Here is a 23,681-nt window from a genome sequence, read left to right on the forward strand (position 1 = left end):
AGATTTCAAGCTTCCGAAAGCATAATGCCGTTGTGTAACACCGTGGACATTTTTTACCGTAATTTTTCGTCATTGCATCCTTGCAGTGTCAAACATGTTATTTCAAAAACAATTTTGTACTACTACTTTAACCTGTCATTTGGAACAGACAGTAGTAGACGGAATAATAAAAACAAAAAATTATGTGGAAAGAAAGTTATGTTAACATCTGATTCAACACAGAAAGAAACACAGATATCGTAAAATAATTTACAAGACATTATTGAGTATGTACTTTTTATAATAGTGAATATGCACTTTTTGTTATAGTTGAGGTCATAATGAAAGAAAAATTGTTATATTTGAATGAACAGAGGAAGGACGTAAATATTGTCAAATCTTTTTCAATACGTTTTTTTTATTTTACTCGAGATTTCTTCATAGCTTGTTATTAAAATACTTACCAACATATCCTCATTTTATTGTAATAACAAAACAATACATGTTGATAGTAAAGTAGTTTAGATTGATCGAGCTCCTGGGCCTTCAGAATTTCATGTCACTCCCCCCACCCCACCCCCCGTTACGAAATCCTGTCCAAAGGAACCAATATATGTTGCCAGTAAAATAGTTTAGAGTGATCGAGCCTCTGGTGTGATAATCAAAGTATTTCATGTGACGGACCCCCCCTCCCCTTTACGAAATCCTAGCTACGTGCCTGATTGGCTCCACACGATATCCATATTTGATCCTCCGTCATTATGTGAGAAAAGAGGTCATTCCCATCCTCCCACCAGCGGACCAAAAAAATCACGTGCGGGTGTCACTCTTTGCTCTTTGTGAGCGTTTGTTAGTACTTTTGGCACCCACCTTCCGACCTTGCACGTGGTTTGTGATAACCCAGCTTGTCAGTCACAATTCAATGCACTGCTTTGGCAGACACTTCTGGAAAACTCTTTGGCGAGTTCAGTTATTGTGAACCGGCGACTGGATCGCACTTTCTCGCTAACGCGTTCCACCAGACCGTTCGTCTGAACACTAGACGTTCCGCTATATTTATCGTCATGAACATTTGAACGCCCTTCCGGAAACTGATCTGCGCCATTGCCTGACCTTCCCTTCACTTATTACTGTCGGTTCGTAAATAGCATATAATTCTCGATAGATGTCAGTTACATCCTTTTCTTTGGTGTTCACAAATCGTATGACAGATCTCACTTCGCATTTGGCAGAATTTTGTATTACGACAGCCATTTCACTTTACTACTGCTCGCACGTACGCAACTCCACTCTGATGATTCTATCTCTGTTGCAAGCACTTTCACTTTACTACTGCTCGCACGTACGCAACTCCACTCTGATGATTCTATCTCTGTTGCAAGCACTTTCACTTTACTACTGCTCGCACGTACGCAACTCCACTCTGATGATTCTATCTCTGTTGCAAGCACAGAATCCTGGGCATGCTCTGCTCAATAGTGTTGCCAACCTCGCCGTCCTTTATTTTGACATATGCCTCGTACTTGTAGGTATTTACAACGACAGATAGTTACCCAATAAATATTAATTGTTTGGCTTTAAGTGTCATATACTTTCACATTAGCCTAGGAAGAAGAAAAGGATGTTAAGTATTTTGTTTATAATAAAAGAAATTGCGAATTCATAGTTTTATTATTTTGGTCTCATTGTCTTGTGACGGTATAGTGAAGAAAATGTTTATATGGTGGAGGAGATACGATCAAGTTACTAATCTCTTTTTGTGCAAACAAGTTAAAAATTTATTGTTTCGAAGTTTTAATTAAGTAATTCAAACATTTTATCATTTATCGTCTTGTTATGTAAGAAATGATGGTTCCTTTCTTTGCTTCTTCGGCTAGAGTAAAAATTGTGTGGCTCATTAGAAAATTATTTATCACTGTGTTTCGGACATTTTTTCTTATTTTCTTTTATTTCTCGTTATATTTTTCTCCATTATTCCTAATTACATTTTATTATCTACAGGGTGTTACAAAAGTTTCACCATATTTTGAGAATAGATTTCTCACATCAAAATAAGAGAAAAAAAGGTAATATGGACCTGTAGTCGGAAGTGCATAGTTTCGTAATTATCGGGTGCCAAAAACGTGAAAAAATGAACTTTAAAATGTCCACAGTTCCACTGAGTCCGATCGTAGTCTGGTCAAAGCTAGTATGTGAACTATCCAAATATTCATCTTTCGGAACCTCCAGTACTTGCACAATCATTTTTAGAGAGGCTGTTTGGGAGTACTTGATCACTCTCCATCTACATGTCTAAAACTTGGTGGATCATACTTCGTTGATGATCCTTTTCAGCTTCAAAAGTAAATGGCTTAATTTATGATATACAGTGAAACCTCTACTAACGGACACCTCTATAAAGCGGACACCTCCCATAACGGACATATTTTGTAATCCCCCAACACTGTAATAGGAAAAAAACATATTGGCAAACCTCTCTAAAGCGGACACTCTCTAGTACGGACACGGACAGTCCTTCTTGTCTGTTATAAGTATTATTTACCTCCTTTTACGGACACTTTATCTAGAAACAAGTTGAAAAGTACAGTAAAAATACACAGAACATGAGGGCGTGACAACACTTTGGCCTCCTGAATTGTCTGTTTAGCAACCGTGAGGAAGGGTCTCAGTTTCACAAGACCTGCTCTTTGCTTGCATTCTACTCCCACCCAACCTGTTTCAGAAACAAAAGTGATTGACAGTAGCCCACTGTTTGGGATGACACATCATTCTACTGTCCCGCTGGGTTGAATCTCTAACCAAGCAGAAGACAAGTTTGGTATTTTTGACCACGGGTACGCATATTGTCTTTTAAAAAAGTCATTACTGGACTGCAACTAACTCACGAATTAAAGCAACACATCGAAAACGTACTAAGTAGCGATAAGTGTAAAGTGCAGAGAACTATAACATCTTATTCCCATGTTGTGTCTCGAACATAGGGAATTGGATGACAAGATAATGCAGTAACATTTTGGTGATATTCATAAATACGTGATTCATGCAAAAATATTTTTTCTAATTGCATATTACCGTGTTTATTAATTTACGTAAGAAGACATTGAAACCTCTCTAAGGCGGACACCTCTCTACAGCGGACAATTTTTGATTCCCCACGGCTGTCCGCTTTAGAGAGGTTTCACTGTATATTGAGAATATAATATAGATACTTAGATCCTATGTATATAAGAGCAACTCATTTACATAGGAGAATTTTTTTTTTTTATCGATGACCACTATAAATGCAGTTTAAACACGTATATACTTAACCAGTATGTGTACATCATTTTCAGGTTTTGAGTGCTGTGATGTCCAGTAAACCAGAGGACAACTTCCCCACAGATCTGAAAGGTTTTGGATATGGTTTCAACGAAGGTAATTTCCATTATTTACTTTCTTTCTTAATTAGTTGAGTATAAGGTAAATACAAGACCCCATAGCAGAACATGCCGCGATCTGCGATGTGATCGCAGAAAATTTGCCGCGCCTGTGCATAAAAATTGCCAGAGGAAAAAATAAATAGCCAACAGAAAAGTATAAAAGCATGCCTGATATGTGTAGACGTCTTAAATGCACGGACTACTCGCATAAATAAAGTTTGAACTTTTTTAATGTCGTGTAAAGCGTATTTTAACAATCACAAGTGTTTCTTCTACAGAAAATTTTTGCAGAATTTTTTTTGAAGAATTCCTGTAGAAAATCCTTAACTTACAAAAGCTCATCACAGGAAGACAAAGAAAGTTCTGCCATCGGGATACAAGGTATGTTCTGGTGCTCTGTCAGAGCGTTTCTGTTTACAGTACGAGAGGAGTCGTCGTTAGCGACTGATTAGTGTTTTGTTCATTCGAACTACATCAAATTCAAACAATAATTAATATCTACGTAAACAACAGATTTTTCGACCATTTACTTCATAGTTCGAACCTCGCATTCAACATTTTTTTTTTTTTTTATTTGAATTTGGATCCTAGACTTAAAGTATATATTCGCAGTGATGGTTCGCACCGGTTCGCTAGAATCGGTTGTTAAAATATTTCGAGTGCGCAGAACCGTTTGTTAAACCAAGTCATAAACTTTCTCACACACGCACCTGAAACGGAGATTTTGTTGGATATAAATTTTTCACAGCCAAAAAACAATTGACCTATTTAAAGAACCTTGCTTTTTTTTCTGTACATATCAGAAGATTAATGGCGGAGGTGGGGGAACGGTAAATTTTATTTTAAGTGTCTTTGTTTTTAGAAATTCTTATAGTGTTAGGATTAAACATATGATTTCTCAGAACAAGATATAAGCGTTTATTCCTTAATCTCAAATGCTCAGATATCAAGAATAAGAAGAGAAGTGGTGAGGGTTACTTATATTTGAAACACATACGTATCATTATCAACAATTATCGATCCGTTGCTGAATTAAGCTTTTTTCAATACTTTTTGACAACCATCTATGTTGAATAATTCATTTCCAATCTATTCGCAGTGCTACATAATTTCATCACACCACTTTGTATTAGTATGCTGTGTAGGTCACTACTTGTCACTTGAGGTATCCAGTTTAAAAAAAAAAAAAAAAAAATGGATTTATCTACCTTGTGTGCCTTGTTTCCTAAGAGAATTATACCTTATCTTCCTACCTATAGATCTACTATCTCCCTAGGAGATGTAAATATATATATATATATATATATATATATATATATATATATATATAATATAACCGGTTGTTAAAAAATTAGAATAGCACCACTGGATGTAAGAATAAATTTTTGTACTTCTGTGTGTAGCCGGATGGTTATTACGCCTCGTTCCGAATTCGAAATCTGGTGATTGTGTAGAATTTTCGACGTTGGCGCACCACTCCAGTTAAGAAGATACTTGAAGGAATAGTAGTTGAAACTGGCTGTTTCATTGTTAAGCCTCATAATCTGCAGTTATACTGTGTTTGAAATAAGCAACGTTTGAGAAGGGAAGGGGGAGTATAACATGACCAAGGCGTTTCTTCTTTAAAGTACCTTAGCGTCATTATTTGCTATGACAATGAGAAGATGTTTACGTAGATATTAATATCTGTGTTATATTTAATATCTGTTTAATATATACTGTATGTTATAATAAGATTATATGAATATCTGCTTCAGAAGAGTCTATGAACTCAGTTAGTCTGCACACCCCAATTGTCAATCCTGACTGAACAATTATCAATCCTGAAATCGTAGCAGTGAAAAATATGTAAGTGGACCGAGAATTTAATCCGCATCTCTGACCTTATGTATCAGTGTGCTAACCACAAGCTACTCAATCCGCTCCCTGATCATTGACACTCTTTACTGGTACGGTCGGTGTTCATCTCATTATTACAACTCCTGTACTTCAATAACTCAGTGTTTGCGATTAACCTTTAAGAGTTGAATTATTATAGTTTTTTTTTTTTTTTTTTCATACCATATCCTTTATAGGCGTAAGTGAACTGATTTTCTAATCATGAAAATATTACTGAATCGAATGTTACTATGAGTGACTTGTCGTTATGGTGTAATAACAACTACAGTTCCCAGTTCTCTTACTGACCACTCACACATGTTCACTATGTTGAGCAATTCAGTCCACAGGGTTGTTTCCACCATTTGCCCAACAGCTATTGATTCAACCGTAGTAAGTATCCATTCGTGTAGGTGGAGCGGTCTGTCAAATTCACATCTACAGAAGAAGTGATGTTAAAAATCGTTTTCTCTATCTATCCTACGAGGTATTTTATTTAAGTAAGTACTGGTTTGAAATTCCGCTGCTGCAGTGCTGTGGTCGGCATCTCGCGCATGCGCGCTGTGTAACTACCTCTGTTGACAAGCGCCAGCCATTACAAAAACATTCAACTGTGTTTACGTTTGTTTCTGAGTAGTTAAAATGCCCCCGCCGACGGTAAAATATGCGCTGTGATTCGTTTTCTTAGTGCTAAAAGTGTGAAAACGGCTGAAATTCATCGACAGATTAGTGAAGTGTATTATTAGTGATGGTATGGTATGGAAAGTTCATGATGAAGAACAAAGTGGGCAACCTTCTGTCATCACTGAAGACTTGATCAGGAACTTGACGAAAACGTGAAAGAGAACGACACTTTACCATTTCGTTGTTATCTGATAAGTGGCCACCATATGTTCCGGCGTTTGAAGAAACATTTGAGTGGTCAACAACGATGATGAGGTCAAAACGACTGTTTTGCAGTGGTTGCCAAATCAGGAGCAGTCTTTTGTGAGGATGGTATTCAAAAGCTTGTTGTACGATACGATAAGTGCCTTAATATTTATGGAAACTATGTAGAAAAGTCGATTACGGTACAGGCTTTCATGTAACGATAAAATTCTTCCGAACAATATACTTATTTTTGTTATTGTTATTATGATGGTTTCAAAACCGTACTTAAAAAACATGCCTCGTATATTTGATAACCTTACCAATTGACAGTGAAGTTGTGTTGAAAATTGAATATAACGTGGCTGAAAGAATCAGAAAAATATTGCACTGTTTCAGGTGCAACATTTATAAATGACGTTTGATACTGGAAAATAAAAAAGTGATTATTTAGTCCTAACGAGGTTGAGTGAAGTTGAGGTTGCCATCGTGAAGTTGTCTATTCTGATTGATTCATCTTAGAGATAAAGTAGTAGAGGTAAATACTGTTGGCAAAACGCATAAAATACAAGGAAGTAAATTAAGTCTTTAATTTAATGACTTAGTTATATCCTTTAGGCTAAAAGTAAAGTTATATCCTTTAGACTAAAGGAGAGAGGTGATCAATAAAAGGGAATGATAATAAAATAATTAGTGGATTGAGAATGTGGGAGGAAACGAGAGAATCTACAAAATCCCGGATACGATGTAATCTCAGTATTGCCTGATTGGGCTACAAGTAGCGAATTGGGCGATTTTTTTAAGTGCCCACGCTACCAAAATTTCAAATTGGGCGATACGCTACTTTTGGGCTACTTTTAATTATCTACAGGCGTATAATTCTTAAGAATGCGCTCTTTCTTATTTTCATATATAAAATCACAAATTGTTAATTTTATGTAGTACAATAAAAGTTGTGTTTAGCGAATATTCTATTCACAACGAACAATAGTGAATACTAGTTTAATTCTTGTTTTAGTACTTTTTAATCTCCAGATCTGACAACACTTGACTTTGGTAGACTTTGTTTTGTTGCTGTATCACTGACCGTGTTGATGTCTCGGTTAATGGCTAGTCCTAATAATTGCACGGAGCTGTGTAAACGTGAACATACCAAATTTAATTGTGTTATTTTATTATCCATATTAACATAATGGATAAGTGGGGTTATAGTAAAAACCTGCAAAATTCGTAACTTTCAGATAAAGAATTTAGCAAATGAATTAAAGAAATGAGAAGTATCAGTGAAAATTCCTACTATAAACGTTGAAAAATGTATGTAAGCACCTACGAAACCGACTTAAGCAAACGTATCACCTTAAAATCAGATAAGTCGCCCATTATATACTATAACTGTCTACCCAGTTTATTACACACTCCAATTCTACTGCTTCTGATGTAGTGTGAAATTCGCCGTAACATACCACCGCCAACAGTCTAGAATTGTCGCCACCTAACCGTTGCCAACCCAGACATCTCACATATTTCCAACTCCAGGTGTTTCTATTAAATCGATGTATATGATTAGTAAAAGTGTATGTCTGCAAAATAATTCATGGACTGGGCTGCAAATAGTTTAAATCCGCTACTTTTAGAGCACATTCTCTTTATTTTTTTATCTTCGGATCTAGCAACACTGTGTAGTCCACTTACATGGATGAGATCGAACCAAGGATTCCATGTATCAGAGGTAAACTCTCTACCGGTGACCCATCAAGTCCCAATGAAAGATTCAATAGTATACATCATAATCCAGAGTTGATGTAATAATATATTTATTTTCTTAAAATAGATGGACAGCTGAGGAAATTAGACCCAGAAAGCGGCAAACCAGGTAACGAGCCCTTTGAGTTTAATGTCAATCCAGATGATCCTGGCTACAACCAGAGGCATTACGAAGCACTAGGAGAGGTAAGATTCCAGTCCTCTATATTTATACATATACGTAAAAAATAAGTGATTCAAGCCCAAATGAGAGGGTCGAACTTTAGATAATTCACTACATCATAAATAACAATAAAAATTTAAGGACATGATTTTATTCGAAAGTTCGCTAGAATAGATGTATAATCCTCACTTTCATGTAATGCCATTCCTATACATGTTGACATTCGCAAGGAGAAATCAGTATTAAGGTGCATGTTAGGAATTCTAAAAATAGTAAAAACACAGAATTCGGTTTGTCGAAGCATCTATTCATGCAGTAAACATAAAATAATTGCAGTTTAAATCGCGCATAATTTAAATAAAACAAATACGTATTTATGAATTATTTTTAATTTCAGCCAAAGATCCTACATTTAATTTGAATACAGCTAACTTAAAACATCGAACAGCATGATAAAAGTTTACAAAGAAAATACCAATAAAACTTAGATGACATTTGATTTCTAACGCATCAAGATTACGTCACTTTATGTTTATAACACTCACTTCTATGTTTCCAGAGGTTGTTCTGTGTGGAAAATGATTATTTATTTGAGCGTACGCAAGACTCGAATAAATAAGTTAGTTTACTGGGAACATCGAACCTATAAATATGTTCGGTAAATTTCTTTACGTTAAATTTTTCTTATGTTATAAATGTTTCCGTTAGTTTAACAGAAGATATGAATTTCTAAAAAAATTTAAAGAAATTAAAAATGTAAGGAAAAGTATGTAAAATTCGAAGTCTGCTTGCTGCCAGGAGATGAAGTCCGATTAGACATTGAAATTTTGCGAATGTTTACTTAACATCTGTTCTCAGACAATATGGAGGTGAGTGTCTTTGTGTTCTCTTCAGTAATTGTATCAGTTTAGTTTTTGACTTGAAATCTATGACATAAATAAAAGAGTTGCAGCAGCAAACAGACGGTTTCAACATTAATAAAAAAATATTTCAAATTTAGTAATTAGCTTAGTTTTCCTTTCGTTTCTTAGTTATTACCAGTTTACTATTACCTCACTCGTATAAAAGTAAGTCTGGAGATGGCCGTAGTCTGCAGTTGAAAGGATCTACCTTAACAAAAAAAAGCGTGAAGCGACCTTTCTTTGTTTTCTGACGAAAAATTTCTCGTTAAGAGGTAAGCTTCTCAATAAATAGGAAAATAAACCGTTAAGGAAATCCATCTCGAAAACCAAGTAAAAGTATACTATGAAATTAGGAAACAACCGAATTTTTTACACAGCAGATCCTCTGTAAGTGTGAATTCAATAATACACAGAGTGAAAAAGTGAACGACTGGACCGGTACTCAAACCCGGGATATAAGACATACCGTACCGTTGCGTTAACCATTAAGCTACCCAGTCTGCTTCCCAGAACAGCCACACACACACACTTTCACACCAAGACGGTGCTGTCCAAAGGTGCCCGAACTCATGACTTCGGAACTCACGCTCACTCGACTTGACTTTCACGAAGTGAGCGTGATGTCGGGATCATGATGTGAGCGTGAGGTTGAGTAGCGTTATGTTGAGATAATGTTCTGATCGTGGGATTGAGTGAGTGTAATGTTGAAAGGATGTTGTAAGCGTAAGTTCGAGTAACCGTGATGTCGAAAGCTTGATGTGCGTGTGAGGTCGAAAAGATGTGGCGAGCGTGAGTTTGAGTGAAGTTAGTCAAAAGTTGGGCACCTTTGGTGCTGCTTGCTCGAAGGGTAGGGTAGTGATAAACAGATCAGCAACGGCATGCCGAAGATCCCGGATTTGAGTCGCGGTCCAGCCATTCATTTTTCAGTCTTTGTATTATTAAGTAAAAGTAGTTTTAAGAAATTATACTCAAAGCGATATCTGCTGTTTAATCAGCAGTATCGTTCTTTCTAAAGATCAGGGTTTTAAAATTGAACGGTGTATTGGATAAAGGATTTTATAAGAAGAAGCTTAGTTAAAATTTACAAATCCTTCTGTTAACTCACCTTTACCTTCAAAAAGTTCGCGGAATATACCAGGGTTGGCTGGTTTAAACCAGCTTTTTTTTTAACCAAAAAACGAAGAATGTTCATAAAAATGTAAGTGTTCGTAAAATCTTGATGAACACACATTTGTGGGTTATCACGTTTCACTCCAGTATATCATCCGTATTATATTCAGATCTAAATTCCCCATTCATTACTCAAAGAAATTATACTACGAAAGCAATTTCTTTATAAGTTTATGAATGTTTCTTTTGTGACTTTTTATAATTTGTTATTATTGTTATACAATTGCAATCAAAGATAAATTCTAAATATTGTTTCGTTTTAATAATGTTTACTATTGATAAAATCGAAATGCCGTACTTTCTTTTGGGAGGGGGTCATAGAAACCCCACGAGAGGCATTTATTGAAATCAGAGATATCTTTGGTCTGGTGTCTGTTTATGTACAAATGGGTCAGCCCCAAAGTGGACTTAAATAATTCGTATCTTTATTCACTTTTCTTACTGATATGCAAATTAAGTTGTTGTATTTCTTTAACTTGAACTAATAAAAGTCGTAGTGAACCAACTTGGACTAAATTAGTTGTTCTGTACTCTGCAGTACTTTGAAATCGTCCATATGTAATTCTGTATAATGGTTTCACTTGTACAACTGTTTATCTTTTCGTCCTTCTGAAGTGACTCTTGACAATTATATTAACAAGTATGTAAAGATCAGTACAACGTATTTTTATCATGAGCCCTTCGTGAGTGAGTCGGCAGACGTGTCGCATTTGTGGCCAATTAGTCCCGGTTTTGAGTCCAAATGGAGGACAATTTCTCTCGGATGTAAGCCGAGAAGCGGTTTGGATTCCGCTTTAAGCTTATATGACCCCTTCCAACATAACCCGGTTGTTGCAGAACACCAAGGCGAAACAAACTTATTTCTGTCCATATGTGATATAAATACATAGAGCAAATTATTTAAACAAAAAAAAAAGTTTAAACCAAAAAAAAACGGGTTTTTGCCAACCCTGGAACATACATTGTCTGATGATAAAATATGAATATTTGCATGAAGTCAGTATTAACAATAAACTACAAGATGCTCACTCATGCTGCTCTTCAGTATCATATATGTTGTTCAAAAAAATTGTTAAACGTCGAATTTTCGTTGACAGCTATAATCATTGTCAAGTTCTGCATAAGAGAATGTTTTAGTGGGAAATAGGATGTGTGGGACGTTTCTGTTCAACAGAACACCTACACTGTTGTATTCTCTGAAATAGCAAGAATGTTAATAAAGCTTTTCCTTTGGGTTTACTAGCTAGGTTTTGATTTTTGACTTTAAGAAAGCTTGAATTTTGATCTACAATTTTTTGACGTCTCCTTGTCCTTGACGAAGTTATAGGAATATTTTATATGAACTTACCAAATACCTTCAGTTGTAAAAGTAAGCTATAGCGTGTTAGAATATCTTCAAGACATGTATGTCTTGGTTATAATAAAACGGTAATCGTAATTTAGGGAGAGAGAGAGAGAGAAAGAAAGAATTCTTACCTTGCATCCTGGAAATAATATTATTACAGCTTAAGCATGGGTTTTTACGGAAAGGAAGAACCCGTCACTATGTGATGGGCAATTTACGGCCGCGAACCAAAATATCCTCTCCCACCATCCCTTCCCTTCGAAAAGTTCTTTCCGGACCGCGGCATGATTTCTAATTTGACTAATGAAAAGAAGAATAGGGTTACTTCAAAAGAGTTGTATTAGATACAGAATCACAGATGAGCATTTAACTTCATTTTCGAGTATCAGTGCACCCCAGTTCGAACCAGATTATGACAAGCTTTAACCATTAATAAAGCTTAGTATTACAAGAACTTTGTAAAATATGCCATTATTGTTTATAATAAATTATATTGGTTCACACACAGTTTTTTTTTTTTTTTTCCTTTTTCTTTGGCCCTCTCCTAAAAAGTTTGTCTATGTTTGCCTTGGTAACATAGTGGTAGAAACTATCTTGAAAAAGAAGCCAGAAATACTTCGAAACCGTCTATCGTGATATTATTTCCATCATGCAAAGTAATAAATGTTTTTCTCTTGCTCTCTCGCTCTCTCTTTCATTCATTCATTCTTTTTCTTTTTTTCTTTTCTTTCTTTTTTCTCCCTCTCTCTTTCTCTAAATATTCAATACTCAACATGCATCCTATAGTTTCTATAAGTTGATAATCGCGGTTCTCAAAACCTTTTCAACTTGTTAAATGTGTTACGGCATATTACAGGTTACTTATTGTTTTACATTTAATTTACACCATAATATTAATTGTGACACTCTCTTTAGGTTATCACTGAGCATGTATATAAACTTTTGGACGAGGAGACGAAGCTGCATAAATTATATGTTCCTCAAGATGGAGCAGTGGGGAAGAGCTCATTCATCTTTGGATCCAAAGATGCTCTCTCAAATCCTGATCGTCTTTTGTTACTAGTCCATGGAAGTGGTGTCGTTAGAGCTGGACAATGGTCTCGAAGGTAAGCCATGAAATGTAAAAGTTGATGTTTATCCATTTAACTTGATTTAGTTATGGTATAGTACAATAATTCTCAAGAACGAATTAGATTATGCTTTGCTTGTGCGTCAGGAAATTATACTAAAACCGTTGTGTGATAAGTGGAGAGAATAATTGGTATTTTCTCACCATATGCTCCACTTCAATGACATTCAAACAAAGAAAATGTGCAACTTGACCGAGAATCGATCCTAGGTCTCCAGCTTACCGTGCCAGTGAGTGAACTGTTAGGGTTGTACGAATAAAATCTCGACACCAGGTACGTCATTTCCAAAGATAGACAACTACAGTACCTGATTAACGTCACCGTTTCCGTTGTGACGGTTATCTGTGGATTAACTGACGTATAAGGTCACCATTCTCCGTAAAATTTTTGTAACGCATTGACTCTATTAACGAACTCGGCTGAGAGAATCGCTCTAGCTACCTACTGCAGAAAATATAATTTAAAAAATTAGCTTCCGTTGAGAGTGAATGTGTGGAGTAACGATCATACAGACGTACCAACTTCATAATATATGCTCCACTAACGTGATCCTAGAAGGAATAAACAAACAATGAGAACGCAAGTGAAGGTGAAAGTATTATCAGTTATTACCTTGACATAAAACAATATTGCCCAGAGTTTCTGATTCGAAGTAAATGCAGAGAAAATTAAATGCATGGAAGTTCGTCGAGATCGTAATAATGCAATAATGCTTTCGACAAAGTGGATGGTTTCAAATATCTAGGATCAATATTAACAGACGAAAACCATATTCACGAAGAAATTAAATGTCAAGTAAAAGCAGGAAATTCGCTTTATTATGCAGTTCAAAATTTTGTCGTCGCGAATTCTGTCGAGGAGTTTGAAGTTTAAAATATATAAAACGATAATCATGCCTGTTGTCCTGTGTTTGCGAAACATGGTCACTTACTCTGAGGAAGGAACGTAGACTGTAAGTGTTTGAGAACAAGATCCTAAGGCGGATCTAAGAGGAGCGAGAATAAGGAATGTATACCATTTACCAAACTTGTTAGGATCTTCAAGTCTAGCAGGATCAGGTGGCAGGTCATGTAGCCAAAATGGAAGAAAGTAGGAACGCTTTCGAAGTTTTAAGTGGAAATCCAATCTGAAAACGTCCATTAGGAAGACCTAAGCACAGATGGAAGGACAATATTAAGATAGATCTTGCAGAAATAGGAATACAAAGTAGAAACTGGATCCAGTTTGCTAACGATAGAAGTCAGTGGAGAGCTTTTGTGAACGCGGCATTGAACCTTCAGGTTTTATAAGCCATAGAGTTAGTTATTTTCTGATTCGAATAGTGAAGTAATAAATAGTGATGGATTAACTAATATTCGTGGGTAATGGAAATCCAATGATATTCTACAGTCGTATTACTTTTTAATCTCATTCATCAATTATATTAAATTTTAAAGTGGAAATGTTAAGTATACATTATAAGAATTTTCTTTTCTTTCTGTAAGAAACAGTTGATAATTTTTAATCTTTTAGGAATACAACTTCTATAAAATAAAATAGATTTAAACAAGAACGGAGGAGGAAATCGTACGGCGAAGAAACACTAGATTGTTTTTATATCTATATGCTATATCAGGGTGTCTATCGGTCACGAATGTCACGAAATCAGAAAACAGTCATGAAAGTCAAGAAAAAGTCATGAAATTTAGCTTTTTAGGTCACGATTTTTTTTATCTGTACAAATGTAAGTACAGATTGAAAAATTTTGTTCTATAAAACGTCAAAATTCACTACCAGAAATGTCTATGGTCGACTTTAGACACTATCAAATCGCAAGCAAACCACGCTTCTATCGCATGAATGAAAATTCGGCCAAATTCGCACCCAAATTCGCTCTTGAGAGTGCTATGAAATTTTGAGATTTGGTAAAGAAAAGGTCACGAAATTTCATTTTGGAATTTTAGTAGACACACTGTATATAATATGAGCTGAAACCAATAGAATGGGAGTAGGATTATCCGGGGAATATAAAAATGTAGTGAAAAATTGTCTAGTGTCAAGAAAATATCGATTTTATTCGTTTGTTTCACGTACGTGGTATTCCTAGGAGATGATAATTATGGTGATTTAGGTACAGTATTGCATGAAAATATAAATTTATCAGACTGCCTTTAACATTATAAAGTGATTTAGTACCTTCATATATAAAACTACCTTTGTACTCGATGAGAGAAGTAACTAGTATGTGATTGTATTGTATCTTTAGGGTTCGATTGCCTTCAATAGTGCATTGATTTATTGTCGTAATTATACATTCTACAAAAGTAACTGCTTTTTATGTTTTAAGCGATCGGTAGAATAAACCCGGCTTCTTTTCCTCATAGTGTCGAGTTATTCTGTATTCGTATGAAATTGTAATCTCTCTATTACCTATTTAATTCAGCACACACTTAACAGCAACAGAAATATTGTCTGTTGTTTATCTTTTGTGCCTGTGACAGAGGTGAACTGGCTTCATTGAAAGGGTGGTGGTTTGGATATTAGGAAGGCGCAAATATACGTATTTGTAATTTTATGTTATCCAATGTTGTATACGTGATAACAAAGATTCACAGGGTACGCGAATTATTTTGCGTTTTAATGCAGAAAAATAATGTAAATACTTTAGGGTAATAAATTCATTTTATATTCGTTTATTTTCGTTATTGGGAACACGGTAGGTCAGTGATAGAGCACTTACCTCTTGTACGTGAGTTGCTTGCTTCGATCCCCGGCCAAGTAAATTTGAGGTGAACATCGGGTCCATGAGTTTTCTGGGTGTACTCTTACATTCTTATTCCGGCAGTACTTCCATTATCATTCACTTGCCTTACTCGTCCGTCTCCCTTAGTCTAAAGGGCATAATCATGAGACGTTAATCTTAAAGATTTCATTTCATTTTCGTTATTAAATAGATGGGGAGGGGCCGTAAAGGAGCCCTGGTCTGTGATCAATGCTACAGTGTTACCATAGTCTGACTGCTAGGTGAACGTATTACTGCATTCTGAATTGGAAAAAAAAAAAAAACAAAAAATTGAAATGGAATCTTTCAGTTTTACATCCCACGATTATGCCGGCTAGGCTAAAGGATACGGTAATAAGAAATGAATGCAGTGGTGGAAGGAAACGAGAGAACCCCGAGAAAATTTGGAAAACAGTGTTTGTCCACCACAAAGCCCACTTGGTGCGAGCTGGGATCTAATCAGGGATCCACGCACCAGAGGTGAGCGCTCTATCACTGAGTTGTCGTGCTTCCTGCGTTCTGAATTGAAAAAAATGAAATGAAATCTTTTAAGTTTAACGTCCCACAGTTATGCCGGTTAGGCTAAAAGAGAGGGTGGTGATGAGAGATGAGTGAAATGGTGGAATGAAGAAAGTGGGAGGAAACGGGAGAACCCCGAGGAAACCCACGAGCACGGTGTTTGTCCACCACAAAGTCCACACGGTGCGAGCTGGGATCGAACCAGGGGCCCCCTGGAGGTGAACGCTCTACCACTGAGCCACCGCGCCCCCCGCGTTCTGCATTGAGTCTCAGATTCAAATTTCATCAAGTTTCCTGATGTCACTGCAAGTTAAGTTCTTGAAAAGAGTAACACCAGTATAGTTACAATTAATGCTAATAACAGTGAAATTGAAATTAAGAGTGTCGACTAATTGTGTTCATATTTGTGAATCTTTTTGTTTCGTTTTAGTTTAATCATCAACGACTGTCTGTCTTCGGGGACCCAGATACCATATATTAAGCGAGCCATGGAGCTGGGCTATGGTGTTCTAGTCCTAAACACAAACGACAATTTTCGAATTGTTGATGGTAAGAAGATTCAAATAAAAGTAAGTTGATGGAATCTTGATAACAGCATAATCACGCGGTCAGTATTTTGTACCCGAGTAATACATTTACTTGTCGAGCTTTCAGTGTGTACAGACTGAACAAAAGTTACTTCTCAGGAATTTAATAACCTAAAGTATTCATCAAAACAAGACTTATATATCACTTTTCTTTTAAAGCTGTGTCCCATCATTGTTTGCTACTCTAAAGGATGGAAATGTGATACAAATGAAAAAAAAATTGAAACAGAAATTTGATTCATTTTAAAAATTGAAGCATGGGAATGCCACACAAAAATTGTAAACGGAAATATATTACTAATGGAAAATTGGAATATAAAAATGCGAACATATTGATTAACATAGAATTGCCAGTGTTCTGACAAATGGCCGAACTCCAGAAAACTTTTGCGCTATTGTGAGATATCTATCGGAAAATAACTACAAATAATGATTACAAAGAACTACGCGAAATATTTTCCGAACTTTGTCCAGCTGATAATTATTGTAAGTCTGTTTCCGGCTTTACTCCGGTTCTAGTGTAAAAATTTTAATTCTTATTCTCGACAATGAAGCGAGTGAAAACTGACTATCGAAACTTTCGCAATGTTAAAATACTTGACTGACTGACTGAAAATTTTCATTGAAAAATCTCAACTAGAGGTGTTCTCTCCGTCTTTGTTCAGTGGAGATACTTTTAACAAGGAATTGCGAAAGCCAGAAACAGCTTTATATGGTACAAGACGGAGTACCAGTTCATCAGCTGATTTCTAAAAATGACCAGTTTTGTACTTCATTTTTAATTTCGTTATTTTTTTTTTTTCCTGCTTTATTTTTCATTCAAATATCTACTCATTAACTGCCTACTTCGTTGAAGATATGTCAGGACTGCTTGAAAGGATTGTTTCAGGTTCATATCTTTCCTTATTCTCATTCTGTTATGTTTTCTCATATTTATTAGTATAGGAATGAACTCAGTCAATTCTTTGTGAGCTACAAAAACTATTCATATTATTATGTTATCAGCGTCAATTACCCGCTTCACTGGGTTGAAATAGCGTCAGGAATTACCTCCTAAACGTTGTTGGTGTTGCTTTGAAACACCATGTATATATAGATAATTATGGAAAACTGGAAGAAATAATGATAAATGAAATTGTAAAGTACTTTTTGAATTTTTACTTTGGACTTCCTGTATGTATGAGTAATTATTCCCCTATGGCACCAAAAATGCTGAAAATTTAGCATTTGCTAATCATTTTTTTTTTTCAGTTTGCCATTTAAAAGGCAAATAACAAAAAAGGAAAATATATATATAAAATTGTTCTAAAAAAAAACTAATTCTATTCATGCTACAAACTACCGAAAATGTCTAAAATTAGTTTGTAAAACAACTTAGTTCGAAACGTACAGGATGTAGCTAAAAATATTTAAGAAATTATAAACAAATTATTATGTAAAAATACACATAATTACTGCGTACGGAAGCCGTCGAATAAAAATTTTATCTGTTAAGGTTTAACAATTAGGATTAAAATAATTAAAAACCTGACTTTCGTTCTTTGTTGTCAAGAAATCAGAACTCGTTAATGGATACTTTCACAGTATGGTAGAGTGACTCGTCTTACTCATATATGAAATGCAATTAATTTATTTTCTTCTGATTGTAATCACTCTGTGTAACTCAATATTTTAATCGCAAAAGATATATCAATATGGGGATATGGATTATGGTTATTTTAAAATTTATCATGTGCAGTGAATTGCTTATTTACTTGTGAGGTGATTCAGAAAGTAATGCTTCCAAGATGATACCTTTATTTGTGTTTGACAGATAGCACTGATACAGGTATCAGTAGAAAGATTACAATATCAGCTACAAATGTTGGTATCATTTTTCAACATAGTCCCCATTACGGGAAACACACTTGCGCCAACGCGAAACAAGGTTTTTCATGACATCGGCGAAGAATTGTGGTGGCTACTGGTGATACCATTGCAGAACTGCTGATTCCACCTCCGCGTCACAGCTGTAGCGTTGGCCCTTAAGGTGTTCCTTAAGTTTGGGGAAGAGCCAAAAGTTGCATGGTGCAAGATCCGGACTATAGGGAGGGTGAGGCAGGATGTCAACAACACTTGCCAGTAGATGGGACAACTTTGACGTTTTTTTGGCGGAGGAGAGGATATGTGGCGGTACTTCATCAGCTGACACTTCGTTTCCGGATCGTATGGTGTATCCACGAGTCGTCGCCGGTGATGAATGTTTCTAGGCGCACAATCTTCCGCAGTCAGAAATTCAATGACAGCCCGCTGTTTCAACTGGACGTCACCACTTAATGCCATGGATTGGTCCATTACTTTGGAACGAGAAAAGATAGGAAGGTGAAACAAGTGTCATTCTATAGCTTAAACACCAGTGCATTAATAGTAAACAGTTTTTAGAATATTTGCAGTACTATTGGCCAAGTAGTGAGCTTGGAGGCATTACTTTCTGAATCACCCTCGTAACATACAAAGAGTCATTCGAACCCGGGATCTTCGGTATACCGTCCAATCAATTTTTCACTCTTTATATGTTATTGAATTCGCACCTACAGAGGATTTGGTGTGTAAAAAATACGTTTAAATCGATTGTTTCCTCCTTTTATTAATATATGCTTATTTAACTTTTTTTTTTTTTTTTTTTTAATTCCAGAATAGTCGTACCCCAGAAGAACACATGGACTATGTATGGAAAACTTACGTTAGTAAAGCGAAAGCTCGTCATGTTGCGATCGTTGCACATAGTTATGGAGGAGTATGTACAGTGAAACTTGTAAGTATGTTTCAGCGTTCAGCTCATTGCCCTAAAGTAAAATTAATGCTAGTGTTTCTAAATGTGTTTGAGTATTCTAACAGGGTTTTACTGTATATACACTGGTGGAAAAACATTTAAGAATATCTCTTTTATATCGTGCAATTCGAATGAAATTTGCACTATAAAACGCGTCTGAATATGGGGCTTGGTCGTGGTTTCAAGGTAGCATCATGAAGTGCAGGGTGATTGTAGTGTGTGTACAGAGCATAGTGCTGGTAGTTTCAGGGTTGTTTTATAACACGACGAGGTTAGTTGTTTGTGGACTACAGTCTGTGTCTGCGGTGTTTGAATGAGGCTGGTGAATGCCAGATTGAAAACTTGGCTGTATAGGGGTTTTGAGAGGTCCGGTGGCCATTTTCCGTAGAATGGTTGCTCAAATGGATGATGTGCTAGTGGTCCATCAATTGTGTCGAGGATGGGAAGCAGGGAGATCCTGCAGGAGATGTGCCCGCGAGGCACCGGGCAGTGCCTGGACAAAAGGATCTTTTGAGTCACCCTAAGTGATTGTACTGGACCATCAGGCCTCCGTAACCCCAATGCTAGCATACAAAGAGTAAACAAGCAATTCTTAGAGGAATATTTACATTTCCGCTTTCCTTGCGCACCAGGCTCATAGCTAGGTGACCAGATGTGGAGGATAAGCATCCCTTCCTACACACCAGCCAACTTTGAAAATTTCAGTTGTTTGTTGGTACATTTGTAAACTCGAGTTATCCTCCCCTCCCCTCAAATATATATATATACAGGGGTAGACAAAAAAATCTAAAAACACTTCATGCAGGACACGTAAGTTTGGCCCTCAACTGTACAACACATGTTGCGGTTGCCGATCTTTTTTTGTTTTCTAAGTGTTATGTCGACCTTCCTCTTCCGTCAGCAGTAACTAGTTCACCTGTGAGTGCCGTGGTGTGAAAGTGGTGCGGTAAAATGGGTGACCTGACAGACTTCCAAAGAGGCATGATCGTTGGTGCCCGTCTGGTTGGAGCTTCAGTGGCAACAGTGGCGAGCATTGTCGGGGTATCGAAAGGCACTGTGTCCAATGTCACGAGGGCATACACAATTCATGGGCAAACGACTTCTGCAAAGAACAACAGTGGTCGAAAGACAATCCTGTCAGATAGGGACCGGAGGGCATTAAAACGGATTGTAGCAGCTAGAAAGAAGACCATTGCAATGAAAATTACGTCTGAACTCAATTCCGGCCTACATAACCCGGTTTCATCGAAAACAGTGCGACAGGAACTTCATAAAGTGAAAATCATGGCAGGGCCGCTATCGCCAAACCCTGATCACAGCAGTAAATGTGAAGAGGCGTATCCAGTGGTGCAAGGACCGCAAGGCGTGGACTTATGAGCAGTGGAAACACGTAATGTGGTCCGATGAATCGACCTTCACATTGTTTCCAATAACCGGTCGTGTTTACGTATGGAGAACACCGTCGCAGGCCTATGATACAGACTGTCTGCTCCCAACTGTAAAGCATGGGGTTGGTTCTGTTACAATATGGGCAGTGATATCGTGGTTTTCTACAGGTCCCATCATAACCCTGCATGCAATGATGAATACTAAGGCGTATGAGGCCATTTTGGGGGACCAGGTTCTACCCACGGCCCAAATATTGTTTCCTGATGGTGATGGCATCTACCAAGATAATTAGGCACCCTGTCACGCTACAAAAACGGTGAAATCATGGTTTGAGGAGCATGACCAGGAGCTATCACACCTCTCGTGGATCCCACAATCACCAGATGTGAACATCATTTATTCATTGTGGTCTGAGTTAGAAAGGTGTGTTTGTTCTCATTACCCTCCACCAGCATCCCTTAAGGAACTGGAGCATGCTTTGGAAGGACAATGGTACAAAATTCCACACACCACGATTCAGGAACTGTATACGTCCATTCAACGTCGGATCCAAGCTGTTTGGGACGCAAAAGGAGGCCTCACACCATACTAGGTATGATTTCACATGGCTACGAGCCTGTCGCGCATAATTACCCGTGATACAGTGACGGCTGTGTACCTATCCATAAAATTGTAGGCCATATCATCTCATGAGGCAATACCGTCCCAGCCTCCATTTCCTCTAGAAACAAATGGATCTTGTTTTTTCCCGTACACACCATCGCACCTGAAACTGAGAAGAGACTTTCCCCACCCATCGTATAGTCATTTACCAAAAGCCCACCCTCATTATGAAATTAATCTTTTGAAAGACCTCGATCTTCACCGAAGAAATTTAGAAATCTAAGTATAAAACTTGCCTTAATTCGATTATCAATTTGCTCCAGCTCGTAAGAAGTGGACTTTATGGTGGACAAATGCCATGTGCATGGGTTTTCTCGTTTCTTCTCTCTTCATTCCACCATTGCATTCATTAATATCATTAGTACATGCTTTCCACCGAGTTAGAATTTTCCCAACCTTATTTTCACCCTTTTATACTGGTGAAACATTAATCCCTCTTTTGACTTACATCAACAATCAGCGATACACTGCAGTACTCAAATTCCCCATCTGAATTGTTAATCACTTATCCCAAAACATACCAACCTTTCACGTCAATACACCTAACCACATCTTCTGCATAAATATCGTCAGAATATTACCACGAGACCGTTCAATGTCCCTCAGAAAAGAGGTGGGAGGATACTTTCATTGCTATCTTATCCGCAAAACTCCTCTCTGGTTTCACATGTCTATATTAACGTTATGTCACTACACTTGGACCTCGCCCATACGTCTCCTTTTAATCTCTGCCAGTTTCTTTCTGTTTTTCCTATATAATCTTTTCATTCTACATTATATCCCATTTTTATTTATTTTCTATTAACTGCCATTAATTATTTTTAATGATTTCTTATGGTAATTTTCTGTGTTTCAGTTCTTTTTATCAATATCATAATACATAAATTTATTTCTTTTACTCGTATATTGTCTTGCATTCTTTATAGATCCACCTGTTCTGTTAGTTTGATCTTTCTGCATCTATTAAACTCAGTCTTTTTTCAGTCTAGAAACACTATAACGTGACACTATGGTCAAACATGGAGTCCACATTTACGCATGTCTGAGCTACTTTGTGTTCTTTAATATATCTTTTCGTAAGCCGAGGGAAAAATATTCACAAAACTTTGAAGTAACAGACCAAATGTTCATCTAAGAAGTACTTTCGGACTTTTTGTTCTTTTTTTCACTTTTTTAGTTCTCATACTGTTTTGTTTAATTTAATGTTATTTGTTTGTCTAAAAAGATGAATGTTAGTTTTATTCTTTGTTCCTCATCACAGCAAAACACTTGAAAAATTTTGTGTGACTAGAACGGATTAATTTTATTTACATTAATTTCAATGGGAAAAATAGTTTCGATATATGGACATTTTAGTTTACAAACAGCGTTACGAAACAGATTAAATTGTTAACCCTGGGGTCCGCTATAATTGTTTGAAATTGTTTGAAAATATGCATTAATAGCTATATCAGAAAAAAGTAGATTGGTGCAAATGAAATATCGGTTTTGACGTCTGCTGGAAAAATCATATCAATAACACAAATAGAAGGATGGACCAAAGTCACGCTTCTAATGTCACAAATTTCGTACACGCCCAGCGGATAGGCTGGGATACAAAGACATTTAGGAGGTAGTGCGTTGTTAAGCACGGTCCTATGGAAATACACCGTGGTGAACACAAGTGCAAGTAGTTTTTCTTTCTGAATTAAAACTGGGATATTCTGCACAACAAGCCACAAAAGACAGTATATTTGGACCAGCAATGACGAATGAACGCACCATCCACCAACAGTCAAATTTTGTTCCGGTGACGCAGTATTGCAAAACCGGACATGAACCAAGATTATGTTCCGATGAGCTCTGGAACACCGTGGAAGCCGACCCTTGGAAATTTATTTGTGCCATTGCAGACGAGTTAGGCATCACCATACCACTATCATTTGGTGGTTCTATTCCATTGCAGACAAGTTAGACATCACCATACCACTGTCATTTGGTGGCTCCATTCGATTGCAGACGAGTTAGGCATCACCATACCACTGTCATTTGGTGGTTCCATTCCATTGCAGACGAGTTAGGCATCACCATACCATTGTCATTTGGTGGCTCCATTCGATTGCAGACAAGTTAGGCATCACTATACCACTGTCGTTTGGTGGTTCCATTCCATTGCAGACGAGTTAGGCATCACCATACCACTGTCATTTGGTGGTTCCATTCCATTGGTGACGAGTTAGGCATCACCATACCACTGTCATTTGGTGGTTCCATTCCATTGCAGACGAGTTAGGCATCACCATACCACTGTCATTTCGTGGTTCCATTCCATTACAGACGAGTTAGGCATCACC

General features: G+C 36.8%; 1 protein-coding gene across 7 annotated transcripts in view; it reads left to right on the top strand.

Annotated features, from left to right (window-relative positions):
* LOC145666385 (cotranscriptional regulator ARB2A homolog) overlaps nucleotides 1–23,681 on the top strand; it is a gene marked incomplete at its 3' end in the record, with an annotated part of 64,296 nt that overhangs the window by 37,355 nt on the left and 3,260 nt on the right. For all 7 annotated transcript variants that reach the window (XM_081733579.1, XM_081733575.1, XM_081733578.1 and 4 more), the window contains 5 exon segments: nucleotides 3,312–3,393; nucleotides 7,975–8,093; nucleotides 12,403–12,593; nucleotides 16,328–16,466; nucleotides 19,159–19,278. In XM_081733579.1, coding sequence (XP_081589705.1) covers nucleotides 3,327–3,393; nucleotides 7,975–8,093; nucleotides 12,403–12,593; nucleotides 16,328–16,466; nucleotides 19,159–19,278 — 636 coding nt within the window.

The sequence above is a fragment of the Thermobia domestica genome, chromosome 12 (genome assembly GCF_964235325.1).
Source record: "Thermobia domestica chromosome 12, izTheDome1.hap1.1, whole genome shotgun sequence".
Lineage (NCBI taxonomy): Eukaryota > Metazoa > Arthropoda > Insecta > Zygentoma > Lepismatidae > Thermobia > Thermobia domestica.